Below are 23,780 nucleotides of genomic sequence, written 5' to 3'. Positions count from 1 at the left end.
AAAAATAAAAATAATTATTTATAGTCTCTTTTATAAAGAAATGTGTTTTTGTAGACTTTCCTTATGTTGGTAAACAGACCAAGATCAGATGAAACGGTGAATAAAAACACAAGTTGAGGATAGTTAACCTAAATAAACAAAGAAAATCCATAATTAAGTTTGTAAACACTGTAGACATTTTTAAATTATAGTATTTTAACAGGAAGTTAGCAAAAAGAATGGTACTGTGTTGGTAGGGTAAACTGTGCCTTCCTGAAACTTATGGACTAACTCTACAACTTCTCAAAACTTAAAGGTTAATTTCCAAGAATTCATATTGATTCTTTTTATACTGTACAGATTGAATACCAGAACTTACTTCTAAAGTACTAGAAAAAAAACATAACTTACAGAAAACTTTACAACATACAAGATAATTTCCATTTACTTATCCTGTCCTTTTGGAAACCAAGGCTACGTTCAAACTGCAGGCCTTAACACTCAATTCAGATTTTTTCTGAAATCTGATTTTCTTTTGCGTAGTTGTTCACGTTTTAATGACGTTTTGTTACATTTTGAAGCCTGATTTTATCACATTATTGCGCCGTAGTAAGTCAATTGGCTCTAAAAGGTCGCATCAGAGGTCACCACCTGATCCCACCAACCTCCAGTGCTTCATGGTGTGCTTGTGTTGGGGAAGTTAGGGTGGCACACCACACAATAGTATCAGCTTTGCCCCATCACTACAAAATTCACTCTCCACTTCCCGGGCATGTGGAGGGATGAAATCAGTGGGCTGCAGTGTTTGTTTCTCCCTGCTGGAACAAACATGAGGACGGAGAACAAACACAGAGAGGGAAACGCAAAGCGCCAGAGCTGACATTCCTCCTAAAAAGCTAATCAGCAATGGCTGAGACAAGCGAAGGAAATGGTTCTGTAACCCATAGGAACCAGAGTTAGCATTCAGGTGGGACTGTAGCAGAAACGTCTGATACCTTTTGACCTGTCAAAAGGTACAAATAATTTCCATTAACTTACATTCCACACTGCGCTTTAAAGGGGACCTATCACACAAAATTCACTTTTTGTACATTTATATTCTTTCAGTTGGGTCTCAACTATTTACAAAAACAGCCAAAGCACTTTAAAAAAACCCACCCAGCCATTTTTTGGAAATATGTTAATGTTTGTTGGTGTCTGGAAAATGAGCCGTTTCATAAACCTCCCAATTGTTAAGTCATAGTTGTTACCTAGCAACCCAGCCATGCCCAACTTGTTACCTACCAACCCAAGTGGAGCTAAAAGATGTTCAGTCAGATGGTTTTACAATGGCAAAATCAAGTGTTTTGTTATTGACTTACCAACCAGAAATCCCTGGCTGCATTCTTGTTGATTGTGCAGGAGGCTCTACTTCTGCTTTTCAGTGACATATGGTTATTTGATGGTCCATCTGGTTGCAGCAATTTTCATGTGTGAGTGTAAACGTTGAGGTGTGGGGGGCGTGTCAAGCAGCTTATTTGAATTTAAAGTGACAGGAGGCACTAAAACATCTCATTCTGACAGGAGCAGACTGAAATCTCATTAACTAAGAATGATTTTGTGCAAAAAATGTAATGAACATATTTTGTACAGCCTACAGACCTGTTCAAAGAAGCATAATAGATCACCTTTAAGGTAATCCTAAATCATTTTAAAATTTTTCAGGCATGTAGTTCTTCATTCAGTATGTTGCCCAGTTAGTGCCTGAGGCCTCCAACGTGTGTCTGCTGTCTGTTAGCTGGAGATATTATTACTACAATTAGCAAAGAGCAAATATGTTGGCACATGTTCCTCCTCAGTTTCTCTGTTTGGTAACAGTTACAGCATTAAGCTGCCCTGAGGAGAAAACTGCTGCACCTGCCTCTGCTACAGTGTAAACAGCCTTTCTGAGCAGGACTGATTTGCACAAAAGAGATCAAGTTGTCAGGGAGCACAGAGGTCATCTGAAGAAACACCTTTCTCTTATTTGACGTAGCAGATCGCCAGGATCGCTGGAATGAGTCTCAATGACAAGTGTGAGGGACATAATGCAGGAGGTTGGGGTCTTTAGATCTGAAAGGTGTTCTATGGTCTATAGAAATTATGCTCATTACATTTTTTGTACAAAATCATTCTCAGATAATGAGATTTTAGTCTGCTCAGTTCTGCCTATTTTGAGCTGTTTTAGGGCCTCTTGTCACTTTAAATTCAAATAAGCAGCTCCTGGCCACGCTCCCCACAACTCAACATTTACACTTGCACATGAAAATGTCTGCAAACAGATGGACAATTTTACAACAATACATCTTTGAAAAGCAGAAGTGGAGCCTCCTGCAAAATCAACAAGAATGCAGCAAGTGGTTTCTGGATGGTAAGTCAACAACTGAACACTTGAATTTTCCAGCAGCCATTGTACAGGACAAACCAGCCGACAAAACGTGCTAGAGCTCCAAATGGTTGCTAGGTAACGGGCTGGGCTTTGCTGTGGTTGCTAGGTAACCACAGCAATGTTACATTCTGGAGGTTTTTGAAACGGCTCATTTTCCAGACACCAAAAAACATTAACTTATTGCCAAAAAACATTTGTAATGGAAGAACAAAAATTTTGCTTAATAAATCCCCTTTAAAGCCTTTTTTACTCATCCTGATCATGGAGTGTCAAAAAATGTGATGGAAGGTGTTAATTAGATTACATATATCAGTATTTGACAGCACTGACTGTATTTATATCTATACTGTCTAAAAATAATGGTTTTAAAGTAGAAAATTCTCCCACAAAGTAATAAATTTGTCATTTTGTAGTAGCTAGCTTTACCTTTCAGATGATCCCTCATCTAATTTGTAACTTCAAAAGTTACCTGAACTCCTTGCTGCCAGGATATTTGCATAGGTGAACGATAGGAGAGAAGAAAAGTAAAATATTTCTTAATCTGAAGATTTGCTCTTTCTGTGTAGAGTGATTTTCTTCAACTCCACAGGCCAAAACGAGGCAGGAAAAATGGAAAAACTGCCAAACAGAGAGCTGTGATTTTGAGAATCCCGCCTCAGGTTAAAAGACGGTGAACTATCGCAGACTTTGATCTGTGTTCATATCCAGGCAGAATAACGATGGCTCCTTTCACCACAGCTAATGAAGCTTCTGCAGCGCCTGAGCAAGCTGCAGAGGGGGGATTTGTATCCACTCCGGCACCTTTAATGAGTTTTATTTGTTTTGTTTCATCCCCCTCCACCTCCCACTCACCTTAGCGCACCAAGTAATGATGAAGCAGAGCTAGTGCAGGATAAAAGCCAGCCTCTCCTTCATGGGGCTAATTATCCAACCCTGTGGATCAAGCATCGTCTCTCAGCTTCACCTAAAGGAAAAAGAGATTTCTCTCCCTCTCTTCCCATAATTCAGTTTCAACCCTCTTTGTTAGTGTCTGTCTGTTTGCATGTGGTTATTTTTCTTTGGCATCTTATTTGTTAACTATTCCTTGAAACTAGCAAGCAGAGCAGGCTGCCTTATTACTGCTGAGTGTTTAAATAAACGTTTTCCTCCATAATCCCACACTGTAAAAAAAAACGGCCTCATTTTACGGTAAAAAACTGGCAGCTGAGTTGCCAGAAGTTTACCGTCTTTATACGGTAAAAGTCTGGCAACCAAAACTGCCATTTTTTTACCGTATTCCTAAAATACGGTAAAATTCTGGCAACCAAAGCTGCCAGTTTTTTACCGTATTTCTAAAATACGGTAAAATTCTGGCAACCACAGCTGCCAGTTTTTTACCGTATTTGCTAAATGCAGGATTTCACCGTATTTTTGAAATACGGTAAAATTCTGGCAACCACAGCTGCCAGTTTTTCACCGTATGTTGTAAATGCAGGATTTTACCGTATTTTTAATATACGGTAAAATTCTGGCAACCACAGCTGCCAGTTTTTTACCGTATGTTGTAAATGCAGGATTCTACCGTATTTTTAAAATACGGTAAAATACCGTACTTCCTAAAATATTTTAAAAAAAATAAAATGTGGTTTTGCCGTAGTAAATACGGTCATGCTGACTGAGGCATAATATCTACATGAGTGAAAAACACATCCAGACTGTATGATATATTGACATTTTATTGTAAACCCTCCCCCCCAAAAAAAACTTATGGTAAATTACTGGTCTCTGTTCCTACCAGAATTTTACCATACAAATTATAGTACAACAACCAAGGAAGTGTAACTTGTCAAGCATTTCTATACAGAAAGTTATAAAGAAAATAATTTCTAATTAAACAAAAATACAGATTACGAGTAATCCACTTAAAGAAACAATTTCTATTTAAAAAGTCAAGTTAAAAAAAGAACTGATTCTATTTTATGTCCAGTTTCCTCACGGTATTACTGAGATCTGGAAAACAAAAACAAAACAAACAGTATGTGTCCACATAAGAGATAACATATTGTAGAAGACAAAATGGTGATAAAAGGATTCTTGTTCTGGGTTGAGAGTCACAAGTCGCTGAGATCAGACGTTGCTCAGGATGGTTGTAGTCTTCCCAGTCACAGGTTGAAATTGAGACTCGCATGTTGTCAATCGGGTGTTTCCTCTCTGCTGGAAAACAAAAAGAAAAAGTTAGAAAGATGCACTACATGAACATCTTATTCGCTTAAATGTTTGTTTCACCTTTGTTGACTTGCATATGGACACAGGTACTTCAACCAGGTGGTGTGATCATTTCTGACTGAAAATTCAGTAGTTAAACCTTTGTTTGTTGTCAACAGGTGTGATCCTCTGGTCTGCAACCAGACAAAATACACAAACTAAAAACAAATATAACTGTTTTAGGCAATTTATGAAATAGATACTCACCATTTATCTGAGTCTCATGAAGGCCAATAGGTTGTCTTCAACCATTTATGTAAGTTACATTTCCTGCAAGCTAGCAGAAACAAAGCTGTAAATGTGAACACTTTTCATACAGGCAAACAAATTGATACAGCTGAGACAATTTATGCTAGGTTAGTTTTTCTCAGTCACTTTTGGTGCATTTCTCGAGTCATTGTTGGCATTTACAAAACAGTAAGCGCATTTCTCAAAACAATTTGTAGAAACAGGAAAAATAGCATTTGTTTGCTTTCAAAATCCTTAGTTCAGCTCTTAAAATCCTGTCTGTTAACATATCAGTGACTCAAAATAATAAGTTATAGTCTCTCTATGTACAGATAAGACAGTCAAATCGATTAGTCATGAGAAGAGACTACAAAAGGATCATTTACGCCAGTGTTTCTCAACCCTGGTCCTCAACGCCCCCCTGCTCTGCATGTTTTAGATGTGCCTCTACTCCAGAACAGCTGATTCAAATGATTGGATGACAATCAAGTACTGCAGAAGCTTGTTAATCATCCAGAGATACAATTCAGGTGTGTGGCAGAAGGGAAATACCTAAACCTGCAGGACAGGGTGACGCTGAAGACCAGGATTGAGAAACACTGATTTACGCTTTTGCTATAATTTATTCATGGACCATGCCATGGTGATTCAGAAAGAAAAAGACAGAAATGCAGAGAACAAAAAAAGTAGAAAAGGAGCCACAGGACAATCTCCTCAAGGAAAACTGTACAGTGCTGTAGAAATTACATTACATTTTAATTTCCATAGTCACTTTGTTCCTTAACTCCACTGAGGAATCTTTTTTCCTCAGTGGGGTTAAGGAATGAACAGTAGGGTGGGAGGACCTCCATCAGCATCATGTTGTGGGTCTCAGCCATGTCCTGATGTTGGACTGATGGAAACTGGCAGATGTCCTCAGCCTCTTCTGACTCTTCTTCTGCTTTCCTCCCAACTATTTCCTCCTCAGCCTCACTCCTCTTCTTCTCTCTGGCTGTTCACTCTGCCCAGATACTTGTTCATCAGTTCTCAGACATGTAACATTGTGTTGTGTTCTGACTATATAGAGCATAATGTTGCCAACTGATGGTTCACAAGATGCACCTCCAATCTGTTTCAGAAAACTGGTTGATCGTTGGTTGAGCTAATGGTTCATACACTGACCTGTTAGAGAAACTCAGGACTCACTTGGGAGCAATTTACCAATTCAGGACAGATTTAGAAAATAATAGAATATAAATTAATTAATATATGATTCACATTATGACAACTTTAAGACTTATGCATGTTAAGACTTACACAATGAACTGATGCTATTTTGGAAGTTGAGAATTCAACACAGACACGTTGTTGTCCTGTTGTCCTCATTTTCTGTATACACCCTTTATCCTCCGGGTCAAAATGACCCGTCTTCAATAAACCCCCAATATAAGCAGCTTAATTGAATTTTAAACACCAAATTCTATCTTGTATATTGTCACTCACCACAAAATGTGTGAATACTTGACTTTTCCCTCTCCACTTGAATTTCTATAGCTTAAGAAAAAAAATGTGCAAAATGAGTTTCGAATGCATTTTTATTCATCACAGTGACTAATTTTCTTTTACTTTTCTCCAGTGAACAAGAGGATGTACAATACAAAAATATGAAAAATAACATAACCCATTCAACTAATTGGCACATGTAGGGCAGTATGCAAGTGCACAGCCTTTGCAGATATATTTCTTACACCTGCAGCACACAGTATGTGTTTTACAGTCTGAGGGCAGAACTGACATCTCTTCCTCTTACTTGGCTTAGCTGAGGAAGTGGCTGTGGTAGATGGATCCTCAGGTTGATCAGGAGCTGCTGCACTCTGAATAGCTTTCACAACTGCTGCTGAGGCTTCTGTGTGGGGGACATGCTTCCTTCTTTCAATGAGTGGAGTTACAAGTGCCTTTCCTAGCTGCTCCAGGAACACCCTCTTCTTGTTGTGCTTATGAGACATCCAGGTTGGGTTGATCTCTATCCAAATCACAAAGGCATTGTAGGAGGACACATCAATGATGTTGTGGAAGATGACCAGGGGCCAGCGGGCAGTCATTCTTCTGCAGCTATATGCTCCAATCACCTTATCTAGGTTGTCCACACCTCCTTTGTTTCGGTTTTATTCCAGGATGATGATTGGCTTCCTGTCCTCACGGTCACTAATGTCGCCGTCTTTGTGCAGTGTGCTCAGAAGAACTACATTCTTGTTTTTCTTTGGGAGGTAGGAAACTAGAGTGGTGGTGGGTGTGAAGGCAAACTTTGAGGAGAAGACCTCTCTCTCCTTTGACCCAAGCAGTGCAGGTGGGAGCTCAGGCTTGTTCTTTTGAACTGTACCAACCATGGTGATCTTCCTCTTCAGGAGCTGCTGTCCGAGTTCATAAGAGTTGAAGAAATTGTCACATGTCACATTGTGACCCCTCAGTCCCTCTGTCACATCAAGCACAACTCGCAACCCCTGGTTCTTCTCTGGGCATCCACTGGTTGACTTCCCAGTATAGACTTGCATTTTCCAAGCATAGCTTGATTCAGAAGCCACCCATGACTTGATCCCATATTTTGCTGGCTTGCTGGGCATATACTGCCGGAAAGGACAACAACCTTTGGACAAAAGACATTAGCATCAGTGATTAGTATCAGTGTCACAGAAAACAGTCAAAGAAATCAATAGTGAAAATCACTTTTATTACAAATATGAAAACAGATTACCTCTAAATGGAACCAGTTGCTCATCCACTGTTACATCAGGCTCTGGATTGTAGAGGTAGGGCAACCGCTCCACCCACTTGTCCCATACCTCTCTTATGGCTGCAAGTTTGTCTGTCATACGTCTTGCTGGTCTTGATTCACGGTCATCAAATCGCATCAGTCTTGAGTAGGTGTGAAAGAGTTTGACTGGCATTGTGGCTCGGAAAATTGGCCTTCCACTCTCTGCTCACTTCTGCTACTGATTGATCTGAGACACAACTAAAACTTTGTAACATTTTATGGTTTGTAAATAACTCTGTGACCTTGATTTCAACTCCATTTGCCTCACGGGTCATTTTGACCTGAAGACCATCTTTGTACCTTTTTTTGTACAGCTTACATGGAAATGAGAATAAAAGCAACACTGAACTTTTTCTATTGTCTGGGCCAATCTAGGAAAAGTCTTAAAATCTCAAGTTAAAAAAATTACATTTAGGGGATTTTTTGGGGGGGGGGGGGGTTTAACACAGTGGCGGGTCATTTTGACCCGAGGACAACAGGAGGGTTAACATATTTTGATCAAGACGATAAAAGCAAATTACAATTATAAAAGCATAGAAGTGTACATAACCAGCTACATGATGTACAAAAGCAAAACTTGCAAAACTAATTGTTTTGATGTGCAGAAGTGACACAGTAATTTGAAGATTGAACAGGTAGTTTTAAGAATTTCAATTCTGTTCTGAGAGATGCACCCAAACTGAGAAAAGCTGTAAAATATTAATATTTAAATTCTCTTATCTTCAAATCCTTCAACTGTCATGGACCCAGTGACTTTAGTGCAAGTATTTTGGGTGTGAGAGTCAAGAGGTCAAAGGAAAATATTAAATAATATCTCTGATGCCAAGCTTTATACTTCTAAGTATTACCAAAATATTGAAACAAAAGCTAACATGTTCTTCAGAGATTTAACTTGCATGCATGAACATTTCACACTCAAAGTAATTCAAATTAATTATTGAACCAAACTTGGAAAAAGTTGCTTCTGCCATTAACAATAACTTTAAGCACATGTAGTCTGAAGTAGACCAGAAATATAATCTATGCAGCCGTTCCTACAGAAACATTAATGGAAGTGTTGCATCTGTGAAGATTAAATGTTCCATATAGTAAAAATATCTAGCTGCAGTGCATGTACATAAACAGCATGGCTCAGAAACTACACATTTCTTTGTCAGTTGGTTAAAGTTAGCTAACTTCAGTTGAAACCGTGAAAGGGACTCACCTGTGATGTGTTGCCCTTCTCCTCCTGAACGTGCAAAAATAGCAGAAATTTGATTTCAAAGACAGTAGCAGCATCTTGACAAGGACCAGGCCTACTGGGCTCTCAGCACCCTAGTTAGCAACCTTAGTTAGCACAGTGACTTTACTGTGTTGAGTTCAGGACACCACTACAGGAACAGAGTTAAAAGAATCTTGCTGCTGATGCTGAAGGATCAAGCAGCAATGCAAACTAGATAATTATTTGTTTACATGACAAATAACAGTCTCCATTTACTGTAAACCCTACTATTTATCACAATAACAAAATGAAAAACTCTCTAGACCAGGGGTCCCCAAACTACGGCCTGCGTCATTTGGTCTGGCAATGCCGGATCTGGCCCGCCTCCTCATACCAGAGAGCATTCAGTGTATTTTTTCATATATTGTATTTTCTGGTTTGTGGATTTCTCTTCAACCACCAGGGGGCTCTTGAGCAGATGTTAAACTAACTTTCCCTCAAATATATACTAGTCAGTCCCAGTCACCGTTTCACTCACGGTTTTTTCCATTTCCATTCTGGGTAAAAATCTATCTAAAAGCGACCGCGAATGTGTCGTAGTCAGCAACCCCCCCCCCCCCCCCCCCCCCCCCCCCGTCGACAGTTTCAAAGACAGAACAGCCCCCCCCCCCCCCCCCGCCGACAATAAGTTTCTAAGGTATCTTTCTCCAAAAACTAAGACCGGCCCCCGAGCAGAGAAAGGAACAGCTATGTGGCCCTCGCAGGAAAAAGTTTGGGGACCCCTGCTCTAGACTATTCTCTACTAATAGCACAATATTTAAAACCAAGTGTGGGATTTGTGAAACTTCAATGATGGGTGACTTTACAACTTGTATGATTTTGGATAACACTAGAATTGTTCTTTATTGAAGTTTCACAAATCAGATAAAGGTTTTACAAATCCCACACTTGGTTCTAAATATTCTGATATGAGTTGAGAATAATCTAGTCCAGATTTGAAGAGTCTAGGTGTTGTAGTTTTTTAGCTAGAGTAAATTAAAGATGCTGATTGCAGTGAAAAATTAGGTGGAATTGCCCTTTAGCCATTTCCCAAATTGGAAGCAGCAATTGGAAACCAACTTCAGCTTCATTCAAGCAAGAGGGGCTAACATACAGTTCTCTTAATGTTAATGATCAAATGCTCTCATAAATGATGGTGGCGTTGGCTGTAGGAGTTTGCTTTGCAATCGGTGGATCGCCAGATCGATGCCTGGTCTACTGCTGAGATTTCAGTTTGGTGTATTAAAGGCATTATTAAAAAAGAAACCAAAATATCACACCAGCATTCTGTTCTTTGTAAAAAATTATTTTGCAGTCTTGTTTACGCTTTTACATTGTAGATCTAAACATCAGCAAAATTTGTAATTTTGGCTGATTGCTACTGTTAAGTTTAGGGTAATTAACTGCTGGCAATATTACAATTTTTTAAGAACTTTACAATTACTTATATTTTTACACTATATTTCTGTATTTTCTACATTCGTGACTGTCACAATTATTTAGGATATATGTTTATTCAGTTATGATAATGCCATGTATTTTCTACGGCAGTATAATGCTGTGAATATTCTGGTCAGTAACTGCTGGCATTTTACAATTTTTTACCGTAAATTTACTGACTTTCTTTGCAGTTTCGACTTACGGTAGTTCCATGTAATTTCTACGGTAATGCAATGTTTTTGGATACGACGGTCAAAAACTGTTGGTTTTTTACAGTTTTTTACCGTAAATTTACTGACTTTTTTTACAGTGCAGTTGGAACAAGAAAACCATAATCCTTCATCAACATATGTGCATAACTGTGATTCTGTTACAGTAGAAATTATATTGGAATTATGAATTTATAAGGTTAAATTATTAAAGAAGAAACAAAAGAAAGGAAGATAGGTAGATGGGTGGAGGGAGGGAAGGAAGGAAGGAAGGAAGGAAGGAAAGAGGAAGAAAAAGAAAGAAAGGAAGGATGGAAGGATGGAAGAAAGTAAGAGAAAGAAAGGAAGGAAGGAAGAAAGAAAGGAAGGATGGAAGGATGGAAGAAAGTAAGAGAAAGGAAGGAAGGAAGGAAGAAAGAAAGGAAGGATGGAAGGATGGAAGAAAGTAAGAGAAAGGAAGGAAGGAAGGAAGGAAGGAAGGAAGGAAGGAAGGAAGGAAGGAAGGAAGGAAGGAAGGAAGGAAGGAAGGCTTCTGCACTTCCTTCCTTCACCCAACAACAAAGCATTAAGTGGTTTAACTTATTGCCACTTATTGGGTGTTTTTTTAAAGTGTTTTGACTTTTGTTAGAAGCACAAAAGTCAAAATGTGAATTTTGCACAATAGATCCCCTTTAAACTTGAGTAAAACTTTTATTGTGATACTTTTATGAGTCTCTCTGTGGCCCAGATTAATCTTTCTGTCCCACTTCAGAGTAATTTCTCATAAGTCATAATTAGACATTGCTTGGGAAGCGTGTCCTTTAACAGTAATCGGTCACAGCACCTTCTCCACAACGCGCTCCTCTATCTGTCTGTCGGACGGCAGGTCCCAGTCCATCCCATCCTCATTAAACATATGTCTGGCTTTCCATTTCAGACAAGAGATAACATAGAAGTGCACACAAAAGCACTATTTTCAGGCCCTTCTGCTCAGCTAGTCTGAAAGTCTAATGAGAGCGGATCAAATAAAACTGACACCAAGGGGAGACAAAGGGAGTCGTAGCCCTGGGTGAGAGATGAGGCCAGCCAGAACAATGGGCCTGAATGCGCCATCATTGCGCCGGTTTATGGAGCACCACCAGAAAATGCAGATGATTCTGTAATGAGGGATTAAGTGGTGGATTATGGGTCTTTATTAAGATGTTTCTGATCCTCATTAGGCTGAATCTTGTATCGGGGCATCGATTCCCCGCTCGGCCGCTGGATTGGCTGCTCTCTGGAGGAAGAAGGAAAAAGAAAAAGATGGAGGAGGAATGTTAGAAAGTTGCGCTTGTGAAATCCTCCTTTGAGGAATGAAAACAATATGAGATATGAAGGGATTTATGCTATCCATTTTACAAAACTAAGAGGCTGCTTTGAAGAACTGGCAAGGATGGTTTGAGCCTGGAGATGAATCTGTGCAACCAACGTACAGATCCTGCTCTCAGAAAATGAAGCAATGTCTGAACATCCTGGGTAATTTCTTATGTACCGTTCGTAAAGTCCCACTGTAAAAAATTAACTACGATATTTGGTTTATTTAGTCTGTCAAATAGGTAAAAAAAAAAATTGGTGTTCATTTCTAAAAGTCACCTACATTTATAAATGTCAGAGTTTCAAACTAAATATAGTTCTGAACTAAATATTTAGCTTGAAAACTAAATATTTAGCTGAGACTTAAACATTTAGTTTGGAACTAAATATTTATTTAAAAAACTAAATATTCAATGTGAAAGCTAAATATTTAGCCCAGAATTAAACATCAAGGTCGAAACTAAATATTTGCCTTTCAAACTAAATATTTAGTTTTCAAACTAAATATTTAGTTTGAAAGGCAAATATTTAGTTTGTGAATTAAATATTTAGTTTGGAACGAAAGGCTAATATTTAGTTTGTGAATTAAATATGTAGTTGAACTACATATTTAGTTTGTGTCAGGATCTGTGTTTTTCTGTGTTTATTTAGAGTTTTCTGTGTCCTTAGTCTCTTCGTTGTCCTGTCCTCCCCTTGATTGTTCCCAGGTGTGTCTCGTTTCTGTGATTACCCTCCCGTGTATTTAACTCCACCTGTGTTCCTTGTTCCTCGTCGGGTCCTTGTCAATGTCGTCGTCAATGTTTAGTCTAGTCGTGGTCAGTGTTTCCTTGTGCCTGCTGCTGGACTTACTTACCATTAAAAATCATCATTTATTCATCTTACCTGGGTCCGCTGCGTCTGCCTCACCAACCCTCACCACACTTCATGACAGAAGGACCCGACCAGACCGAACGGTGAGGCACGCTATTTTTTATTTTTCATCATGGACCCAGATGAGTTAAAGGAGCTAACTGAAACGATCAGGGAGTACGAGGAGGCAATGGCCAAGCCGTACGCTGCCATCCGACGCCTCGGTTTCGCCATCCGCTTGGGACTGCTGCTGGACTACTGGGTTCCTCGCTTTCCGCACCCGGGGTTGGTGGAATTGCAGAGGGAGGCAGAGTGGGAGCGTAAGGCGGCCCTAGCCGTCATGGCTGGCGAACCTCTGCCTCCCAAGCCGAACAGTTTCTCCGCCAGCCCAGATCCCGCTCCAGTTCCGGGACCAGCATCTCCAGCCAGCGTTTCAGCCGGCGTTCCAGCCGGCGCACCCGAGGCCGTTTCAGCCGGCGTTCCAGCCGGCGCACCCGAGGCCGTTTCAGCCGGCGTTCCAGCCGGCGCACCGGAGGCCGAATCAGCCGGCGTTCCAGCCGGCGCACCGGAGGCCGAATCAGCCGGCGTTCCAGCCGGCGCACCGGAGGCCGAATCAGCCGGCGTTCCAGCCGGCGCACCCGAGGCCGAATCAGCCGGCGTTCCAGCCGGCGCACCCGAGGCCGAATCAGCCGGCGTTCCAGCCGGCGCACCCGAGGCCGTAGCAGCCGGCGCACCAGAGACCGAGACCTCCTGCGTTCCCCGCGTTCCTCCCGAGACCTTCAGCGTTCCACCCGAGACCGAGACCTTCAGCGTTCCACCCGAGACCGAGACCTTCAGCGTTCCACCCGAGACCTAGACCTTCAGCGTTCCACCCGAGACCGAGACCTTCAGCGTTCCACCCGAGACCCTGACCTCCAGCGTTCCACCCGAGACCCTGACCTCCTGCGTTCCACCCGAGACCCTGACCTCCTGCGTTCCACCCGAGACCCTGACCTCCTGCGTTCCACCCGAGACCCTGACCCCAAGTGTTCCGACTAAGACTCTCTGTGCTCTGACAGAGACCCCGACTCTCTGTGCTCCACCAGAGACCCTGCCTCGGGGGGCTCGTCGTCGCCGTCTGTGGGCGGCCCCCGGGACTCATCATTCCCGCCTCCAGCGCCGCGGACGGCCGCCGGACCGCCTCCGTGGTTCCCGCCTCCAGCGCCGCGGACGGCCGCCGGACCGCCTCCGTGGTTCCCGCCTCCAGCGCCGCGGACGGCCGCCGGACCGCCTCCGTGGTTCCCGCCTCCAGCGCCGCGGACGGCCGCCGGACCGCCTCCGTGGTTCCCGCCTCCAGCGCCGCGGACGGCCGCCGGACTGCCTCCGTGGTTCCCGCCTCCTTTGCCTCCGCCCACCCTGTGGGTAGTTTTTTGTTTGTTTATGGACTCTTGGCCCTCCCTGTGTTTCCGCCCACAACGGTGGGTTGTTTTTTGTTTTTTCTGAACTCTGGCCCCCCCGTCCAGCGCCCCTCCGCCCACCCTTGTTGTGTTTTTGTTTTTTGGGCGTCTGGTAGCCGCCCTTGAGGGGGGGGGGGGTACTGTCAGGATCTGTGTTTTTCTGTGTTTATTTAGAGTTTTCTGTGTCCTTAGTCTCTTCGTTGTCCTGTCCTCCCGTTGATTGTTCCCAGGTGTGTCTCGTTTCTGTGATTACCCTCCCGTGTATTTAACTCCACCTGTGTTCCTTGTTCCTCGTCGGGTCCTTGTCAATGTCGTCGTCAATGTTTAGTCTAGTCGTGGTCAGTGTTTCCTTGTGCCTGCTGCTGGACTTACTTACCATTAAAAATCATCATTTATTCATCTTACCTGGGTCCGCTGCGTCTGCCTCACCAACCCTCACCACACTTCATGACAGTTTGCAAGCTAAATATTAAATTTTAGAATTAAATAGTTAGCTCTCAGACTTAAGCATTTAGTTTTAAACTAAATATTTAGTTTGCAAGCTAAATATTTAGCTAATGGTGTTTCCATTAAACAAATTTGTTTTTAAAATGTCACATTGTGTGGTAAATTAAAAAGCAGCTACTTACTTGAATTGCATTTAGCTACTAGAAAATGTAGAATGATTACTGCATGACATTTTACAGGGTTCATACAGGTGCTTGAAATCCTTGAAAATACTTGAATAAGGTGTTTTCCATGTTTGGAAAGTGCTTGATTTCTGTACGAAGTCCTTGACAGCACAGATTTGTAGTAAAGTTGTAATAAACTTTTAGGAGAGCCGACTAAAAGAAAGTCAAGTGATTATTTATATTGTGTTTCAGCATTTAATTTGAACCGATTTGTTTGATTTCCTGAACATTTATTAATCCTAATTGATCCGTATAACTGAAGTAAAGGTGGTTTTATATATTTTTAAGTAAAGTTAACTAAATTGGGGATTTTTCTTTCCGTTATTGTTAAATTTGTGTTTTGTTCTCAGACCACTTTGGTCTATAAGGAGTGAGGGAGAATTTTTAAAACATAAAATGTTGCTATATTTTACTTTACTTTGTCGCTGATAGAATACCATCACAGGACATTATTACCAGTAATAAATGATGTCATATAATAGTGAACTGAAATTGCCTTCTTTAGTTCATTTCTATTGTTTTATTTCCAGAATGTGCTGTTGGGAAAGTTTGAAAATTCCTTGGAAGTGCTTAAAAACAGCTTGAATTTTACTGTGGGAAAAGTGTAGAAATCCTGTTTTATGTGTTTTGTGTGAGTTTATTTCCTGTTGGATAATTGTTTTAGAGCGTTTGCACATTGATTCCAGCACTTTTCTTTTGTTGTTCACAGAAAAACAATCTCAGGTGGTCCAACATTAATATTTATGCTTCCAACAGTTGAGCGGCACTAAAGCCAAATTAAAAACAGAGACAGCTGGAAAACTATTATACTATTTAGTCTGTAAACTGGAAGTTTATACGCAAATGCTACAGGCATAACAGTTTTATTTCCTTTTGGATTCAGATTGAAACTCTTCCAGCTCAGTGTTTGGCACCTTTATTGTACCAGGAAGGCAGCAGCAGCAAAGCTCTTTGGCTGAAACTAATCTGGCCATCAAATCTTTTTCATGTTATCGTTATTTATTTATGTTTTTGTGAATTAACTAATTCTTCATGTATGTACAATTTCTGCAAACAAATTACAACTTTGTAAGATGTGTTTCTCTAACATATGTGGATATATGGTTAATGTACATTTTAACAAAACTGATGAATTTAATTAATATAAATAAGTAACAACTGAAAAATGAAACAATATTCTATGTAAAATATGATTTAAAAAATCTGGTGAGGAATAAGTTAGGACACCCCACACATCAATTCCCTCTTAAAATGGCAAAAAACAAAACAAACAAACACAAAGACACACCATAACAGGTACACATCATTAGAAAATTATTACTTTGAAAGAGTTTTTTCCTGATTTAGCAGCATGTGCTCTTAAATGAAAATATTTCTTTTTAAAGAGATAGAAATTGAGAAATTAATATTTAGCACCCTATAAATCTGTGAATGTTATGAAAAAGATCTTGAAATAATCTGAAATCGGACACTGCATTGCACTGGAAACAGTCTGGAAGTAAAGGACATGCAAAAACCACTGCTAATATTTAACCATCCAACCAACTTCACCCTGAGAGCAGACTGCAAGATGCTAAGAGAACTTTACAGAATATCTAAAAAATATATATATTACGAGAAACCAGCCAAAACCCAAATGAATATTGTTTTTTTTTTTAGTAAATTAGAAGATGCATCACAGTGAGTATCATTTGTCAGATTGAAAGTATATTTTGAAATTAAGAATCTTTTTCACTTAATCCACCTACCTGTTTTTAAAAATAGTTCTTTATTGATCTTTTGTAATATTCTGATTTTAAATGTAGTGATTTTATTATCTGTAGCAGAAAATCATCATGATTAAGAGAAATAAAGGTGTCTGTCTCTGTCTAATTAATTTATGCGTCTCACTTTGTGATGAGGCTACTGAAATAAATGAACTTTTCAATAATATTAAAATGTATTGAATGTGTCTGTAGTCTGACAGATTGATAAAACTATTCCTTGAGGCTGCTTGAAAATATTATTAAAAGGTCTGACTCCTGATGAGTCTGACTAATATTACAAACCAAACAATAAGTCAATAGAAGTTGATTATTAAAGTGGTGTTTGACGTCTATTTGTGATTTTTATCTGAAACACCCTAATGAAGACTATTGAAACCACATGGAGTCAGAGAACACAATACATACAGAGAACAATCACATAAGTTTCAAACTGTAAAGTTATTGTTTCCTCAACAAGAAGAGGATATTTCACTGTCTTAATTAATCAAATTTAAGAGCATAAAGACTAAACGCGTGATAATGTGATGCAATGGTTTTCAAACTGTTTTCAGTATCGTTTGTTTTTAATTGCACATTGTCTGCAAACTGAATGTGCTGCTGTTAAAGCTGACAACGCCTAAATCGTGGTGGTGACTTGTGCAACCTTGCACTTTATTGTCAGTTTTTCTCCAAGTGTGACCACTATTCACAGACTCAACAATAAACAACAGAAAATATATTAAAACAAAAAGTCTGAAGAGAAAGAGGTAATAAATCAAGTGATAAAAGAGGAATTTTCTACTTACGGTTCTTTCCTATCGCAATACTTTTGATTGGTCTCCCCCTAGTGGTCATGTAATGCAGTGCAAGTTTAAAAGCGGTTTCTTGTGGACTATCTTAATTTTTGTTTTACAAATTTTGTCTCATACATAATCAATTTTGCTCTGTTTCCAACTTAACTTAAATGATTCCGGTTAAGGTAACAAATTTAACCGGAATAGTTCATATATCTGGAAGGAATGCGACTGAATTTGAATGTGAGTTTAAATGTACTTGCTTGAACTGTAATGTACTCTACCTGTGATTATGCTAAAGTAAGCTACTATATCCCTTATGACCTCTTACTATTTGAAATGAAAAATTTAATATGTGTTTTATTTACTTTGCTGAGCAATTTTTAAACATTAAATGATTGATGTTTAGATCAGACACTCAATACTTTGAGCAGTGATTTTACCAAATACTTTTTTACTCTTACGTACTTTCTTGGACGGCTACTTTTTACTTTTACTTAAATAAATACAAGTTGAGAAATTTCTACTCTTACTTGAGTGTAATTTTTGGGTACTTTAGACATTTAAATTTAATTTATATTTTGAAAGCAGGTGTAATTTTCTTTCCACTTCACTTTTTTTTCCTAATTTGTGTCACCTAAGTAGATTCTTTTTTTTTTTTTATTTGATATTTTAAATGTCTCAAACTTTTCAAGCTTATGCTTTCATCAATAAGTTTGAAAAAAAATGTGTTTGGAAATAAACAGTAGCTTCAACCCAGCAGGAGTTTATTTTTTGACAGCTTTATTCAGTGCAAAGAGAGTTTAGTAGTAAGAGTCGGTGATGCGCCTCATGCTCATCCACCTCATCCCGCTCCCGCCCATGTTGCTGAAGCTCCGGTACTCGCCAGGCCTCATGTACATCATCCTGCCTCTGAAATGGGGCTGCTCGTACATCAGCCAGTGGCCGTCCATCACGTTGCAGGACATGCAGTTGGACATGCGGTAGCGGTCCATGATGCTGTCGCAGTCGTCCATCATCTCGTACATCTGACCCCCGAAGTTCTCCCTCTCGTAGATCCTCATCCTGTAGGATCCTCTGTACTGTGACGCGAGACAAAAACAGGGTTACAGCTCAGAAATTACAACAACGCTGTAAAACATTTGAGCCGCATTTAGTTGTGTCTGCTATCTTCTAGTCTTTAAGTCAAATAAATTGAGCCAGTTTTAGATTTTGAACCTAAATGTGAGTTTGTGTAAGATACACTTATAGCAGTAAGTTGTGTTAACTTTTTATTCATTTGGTAAAACCTCCAAAAGTTGAATAAACCACAGTTTTTAAAAAACTGAGACAATAAAAAGACAGGTGTGGGAACTATTTCCCAGAATGCTTAGCGGCTTGTTTCTGTATCCTGAGGTGGAAGTCCGTTACAGTGATCTGACTCTTGTGTTTTATTAAGGCACATGTGTATATTAATGCAACTGGAGAATAACATCATCTTCACACTAAATGTTTTAGGTCAGAATTCATTGTGACATTTAATAAAATTCATTATCAGAACAGAAATTTTGTTCATGCAATTTGAAACAAGAATTTAAGTTATTCTAAAGTTTAACTTGATATTGTGAGTGAAAATAACAGAGAAATGTGTGCTCTTTAACTAGGTGACGGCAGTTCCATTGGCAGATAAATTAACTCATAAAATGGGAAAAATGTCTTGTTATAAGTGAAATAATCTGACAATGCAACAATACATTTTCATCAATAATAAGGAAATATTTACTTAAAACAAGCCTCTATATCTTACTGAAAAGTTACTTTTAAGTTAGTTTGTTTTATTTCAAGTGTACTAAGATATTCGCTCTGGAAATAATACCAAAAAATACTTAAGATTTTGTCCTTTTGCAGTGTATGAATTATTACTATTTACAGAATAATGTCGTAAGAGAATAAAATCATAAAATTACGAGAATAACGTCATAATATTTACAGATTAAAGTAAAACTATAATTTTATTTATCTTTTTGCTAGCATTGTCCTAATAGTTTGTGCCACCCTTTCACAGTTTGTGCCCCTGCTTGGGCCCTTTAAAAAAAAAAAGTGTAGTCACGCCCCTGGCTGAGTGTGGGATTGGTTACCATGGGGATCATGCGGCAGGACCGGATGCCGTCGTTCATGCCCATCATGCTCATGTAGTCGGCGTACTCGCCCCTCCTCATGAAGTACTGGTTGCCCATGTAGTTGGTGCGGTCGTAGACCATGAAGCAGCCTCTCTCCACCCGGCAGGAGTGACACCTGCTCAGGTAGGACGACATGTCTGGGCAGTCGCTCATGCACTCATAGGAGCGACCCTGGAAGTTCCGGTCCTCGTAGAAGACGACCTGAGACGGGAAGACTTTGGTTAGCTCCAGGGTTGCGTAGGAATTAGCTACATTTACTCAATTACGTTTAGTATTTTTACTAAAAAACTTTTTATTTTTACTTGAGTAATCTTATTTTATAAATATTATAAGTTTGATCATTACTACATTTAATAAATGATATGAATGTGTTAATTTACTAAATTTATTTAATTGTTAAATTTTATAAATTATTTACACACACTCTTTTTTAATATGCATATCTATATGTTACAAAAATTACTTTATTATTATTAGTTTTTATTTGAGTATTAAATCAGGGACTTAATCTGGGACCTGAGTTTGAATTTCATACCACAAACAAGTAAAGGTGGTATGACATTAAAAAAAGTCTGTGAATCCTTATTATGAAGTATCACTACTTTCATATGAGTAAAATTTCTGGATTCTCTACTTCACTAAATAAAAGACAAACATGTTTTAACCAAAAATTCACCATAAACAGACACAAACACCTGCAGTGTTTTGTTGAAGTTTCATAAGTTTTTAATTTTTAATTGAAAGATTTTTTTATGCCTGATTTTGTTATTTTTTGTTACTTATGTAAATTATTGTCATTTTCATCCTTAAAATACCAAAAATCCCATTTAACTTTGTATTTTGTTTTGTTTTTAAATATAAAATGATTAATACTTTGATTAGTTACTCAATACTTGAGTGGACCTTTTACCAAATACTTTTTTACTCTTATTTGAGTTGGATGGCTACTTCTTACTTTTACTTGAGAACAATATGTTGAAGTAGCTCTACTTTTACTTGAGTACAATTTTTGGGTGCTCTACCCACATCTGGGTAACTCGAGTTGTTTCTTTAAGCCAGAAATCAACATTTGTTGCAGCTCTTTTTGGGCTTCCTCTACGTTTCGGCTGTTGAAATTCATTTTTAATTACTACTGTCATAATTGCATTTTATATGTAAGAATTTCTTGTTCATTGTAGATTGTAAATTTGACATAATTGACGTAATTAAGATATTTCAAATAGGCATTTGGTCTAGTCAAAAACATAATGAGAGATATCTTCATTTACTAATACTTATAGTAATAAACCAATATCAGATATCTGGAATGTAAGTGCGGTGAAACTGATTTTATGTTAAATTGGCTTGCCATAGGATAACTAGCTAACAGCAGCGCGTTACATGGTCTTGTACTGCGGTCAACAATGCAGCGTTGCAAACGCTGCATTGTTTGCAAAGATGAGCCAGGAGAGTCAAAGTGGTGCGATCTGTGCTCAGATGGAGGTTTGGATAAAACTAAATATTGCAACGGTGAGTTATCTTTCCTCTGAAGCGCAAGCAGTTTATAGTTAACATCTCTACATTAAATTTTGGAACAATATGTAAACCTGGAAAACAGACAAAAAAACCCGTCTTTTTAAAATAGATATATTTTGAAAACATGCATATTTGCATCTCAAGCTTATACAAAGTTGAGCGTAGTGATTAATCGCGCTGTTTTTATTTCATTTTTTGATAAGTTTTCCTCAAAACACATAATTAAAGAATGCCAGACTCACCCTGCTCATCATGTTCATTCCAGGAGAGGTCATTTTGGTTGTCAGTCGGCTTTTGCTGCTGCGGGAACTGCTGTTGTTCTTTCTCTTGCACTAAACTGTGCCTTACTTGGCTTAACCCTTTCCTTTTATACTTGACCCAAAGACTGCCCCTTTTTGTTCAAACTCCCTGAGCCAGCAACAATGCCATAGAAAAACACAGAATATGGAAAGAGTCGTCAACATTCCCGGGGGGCCAGCCAGCTCAGAAATCCATTCAGCGGCTGTTTCTCATGAAAAGTGTCGGCGGGTCACAGAAAGGATGGCGGGGTTAACAATCGGCGCTCTCACCTTGACGTTGTCCATTCACCATGACCTACCTCAGCATCAACAGCGCTCTCTTTTTTGTTTCCCCCTGACATAATGAGCTTTGTGCAGTCAGTACTTTTGGCATGTTGCTAAGCGTGTGGAAAGTTATTGTGTTTCCATTAAAAGGTAAAACAATTTGAAAGAAAAGATCGAAAAGTGCTAACACAATACTAATTTTTTATTTTTATTTATTTACTTCAAACTGACAAAAAGTAAAAACTAGAGAAAATAAAAGTTAAAACAAATTGTCATGCCCAATTGACATGCAATTTTACATTATCTGTTCGAAAAGAGCAGAAGATACAAGATCATCAATTTACAAACATTTAAATCTCCAAACATTAGACAAACTTCAATTATTTCCACATTATATGACACTAAAATCTCACATTCTCATCCTTAAATGTACAATTATTTATACATTTTTAATATCATCAATAACATTTTCGATGACACCCATACCATGTTTCCCAATAAGCTCCTTTTTAAGCAGTTTTTTAAGCTGGTTTATATTTCTATCATCTAGTCCATTACACACTGATAAATGTTCTAATACATTGGTTTTTAAATTATAACTCCCTTCTTTGTCACAAAACATTTCTTGTATCATGTTTTTTTTTTTTACTTTAAACATGAATTGTACAGTTTTAAATGTTACAAGGTCTAAGAATTTCGGTCCATTTGATTTAAAAAATAACAGGTTTGTATTCTCAATATCCCATTTTATGTTATATTCAAATTTATTTATTTTTTTCATATTACGTACAACAGTTGTAAATTTGTTTTGTATGTATTGCCCCAAACTTCCACACAATATGTCAAATGTGGTACAATGTGTGTATTATACAAAATAAATAAAATTTTTTAGTAAATTCTATAATGATAGAAAAAAACTAAAATAGTATGTGTAGAAATTAAAGCAGCAGACTTTTTATTTGGTTTTAATCTATTTTAATCTACTCTGAATAATTAATGGAGAATTCTGTACTGTTGATAACTGATAACTAGGATCAATTGAAATATTGGTGTGATTGAATTTAAATTGAGACTACATTTGTTGTCTCTATAAAAATAAACCAAATTGATCATGTGTATGATTTTTTTTAAATTGGTGCATCCCAGAAATAAATTAAGGATGATTCTACATTGGGTTTAAGGTAGCCATTTTTCAATATTCAAAATTATTTAAATGTTTTCATGTTTCAAGTTTGAGAGAAACATATTATGTTTTGCCGTCTCCAAAGATATTAAGGCAAAATTAACTAAATGTGATCTAAAATTAAACCACATGGATCAGAAAGTCTTAACAGAAAATAAAGAAATGACTTGGACAAAATATGTAATACTGCTTTTTAAAAACTGATTTTATGTTTTTGGATTTTTGTCTTCCCTGGTTTGACTTGACTTTTTTTTTTATCGAATAAATGCAACAATAACTATAGTTACTTTTACTCAGTTACATTTACTTGAATAATTTCTGTGGGGAAAAATACTTTAGGAGTAGTTTTACTATCTTACTGCTTACTTTTATTTAGATAATATTATTATGAAGTGAGTGAAATTTCAGGATACTTTTCCTACTGCACTAAACTTCACTGAATAAAGAAAAAACGTGTTATGTTAAAGTGAAACTTCTTATTTGTACTCTAAGTTTATTGTTGTCTTTTATATTTTTTTTATTTTCTTAGCCTGTTGTGACATTTTGATGCCAAGAAGATACAGCAAGGAGCAAATATTGTCACCAGAGCATATTGATCTGTAAAATAAATATCTGTTGTGAGTTTTAGTTTCATAAGATATTTATATTGAACTAATTTGACATTGAACATGTCAATTTTGTTTTGTTTTGTCTGACTGATAACATAACTTTTAAGTATTAAGTCAGACCTGATCAGTTACAAAATATTTTTTACTCTTACTTTAGTGATTTCGTGGATGACAACTTTTTACTTTTACTTGAGTCAAAATATGTTGAAGTAGTGCTACTCTTACCTAAGTACAATTTGTGTGTACTCTGCCCACCTTTGACTGTAAAATATCGGTACTTCATTAAGAAAATTAAAAACGACTATGGAAGTGATTGAACAGTTGTAATATAGCTTTCTGACTGAGGGGGGCGCTGTGACGCATCTCAATCCAGTTCTCTTCTGTCTT

At 38.2% G+C, this 23,780-nt stretch overlaps 1 protein-coding gene across 1 annotated transcript; it reads right to left on the bottom strand.

Moving 5' to 3' along the window:
* Positions 1–18,124: 18,124 nt before the first annotated feature.
* On the bottom strand, positions 18,125–21,397 carry LOC116730300 (gamma-crystallin M2-like). Its single transcript, XM_032579394.1, has 3 exons — positions 21,282–21,397; positions 19,483–19,725; positions 18,125–18,447 (listed from the first exon to the last, which is right to left on the bottom strand). The coding sequence occupies exons 1-3, from the start codon at positions 21,312–21,314 to the stop codon at positions 18,169–18,171; spliced, it is 555 nt and encodes a 184-aa protein (XP_032435285.1). The 5' UTR covers positions 21,315–21,397; the 3' UTR covers positions 18,125–18,168.
* Between the last annotated feature and the right edge of the window lie 2,383 nt (positions 21,398–23,780).

This window comes from Xiphophorus hellerii, chromosome 12 (assembly GCF_003331165.1).
Source record: "Xiphophorus hellerii strain 12219 chromosome 12, Xiphophorus_hellerii-4.1, whole genome shotgun sequence".
Classification (NCBI taxonomy): domain Eukaryota; kingdom Metazoa; phylum Chordata; class Actinopteri; order Cyprinodontiformes; family Poeciliidae; genus Xiphophorus; species Xiphophorus hellerii.
This window is presented reverse-complemented; position numbering and strand designations above follow the sequence as displayed.

What these genes read in the sequence shown, in the direction of transcription:
- LOC116730300 (XM_032579394.1), bottom strand. Translation starts at nt 21,314, where the DNA reads ATGACCTCTCCTGGAATGAACATGATGAGCAGG. An exon ending in GAATGAACATGATGAGCAGG is followed by an intron (nt 19,726 to 21,281) that starts GTGAGTCTGGCA and finishes TTCCCGTCTCAG; the next exon opens with GTCGTCTTCTACGAGGACCG. An exon ending in CCTGCCGCATGATCCCCATG is followed by an intron (nt 18,448 to 19,482) that starts GTAACCAATCCC and finishes CTCGCGTCACAG; the next exon opens with TACAGAGGATCCTACAGGAT.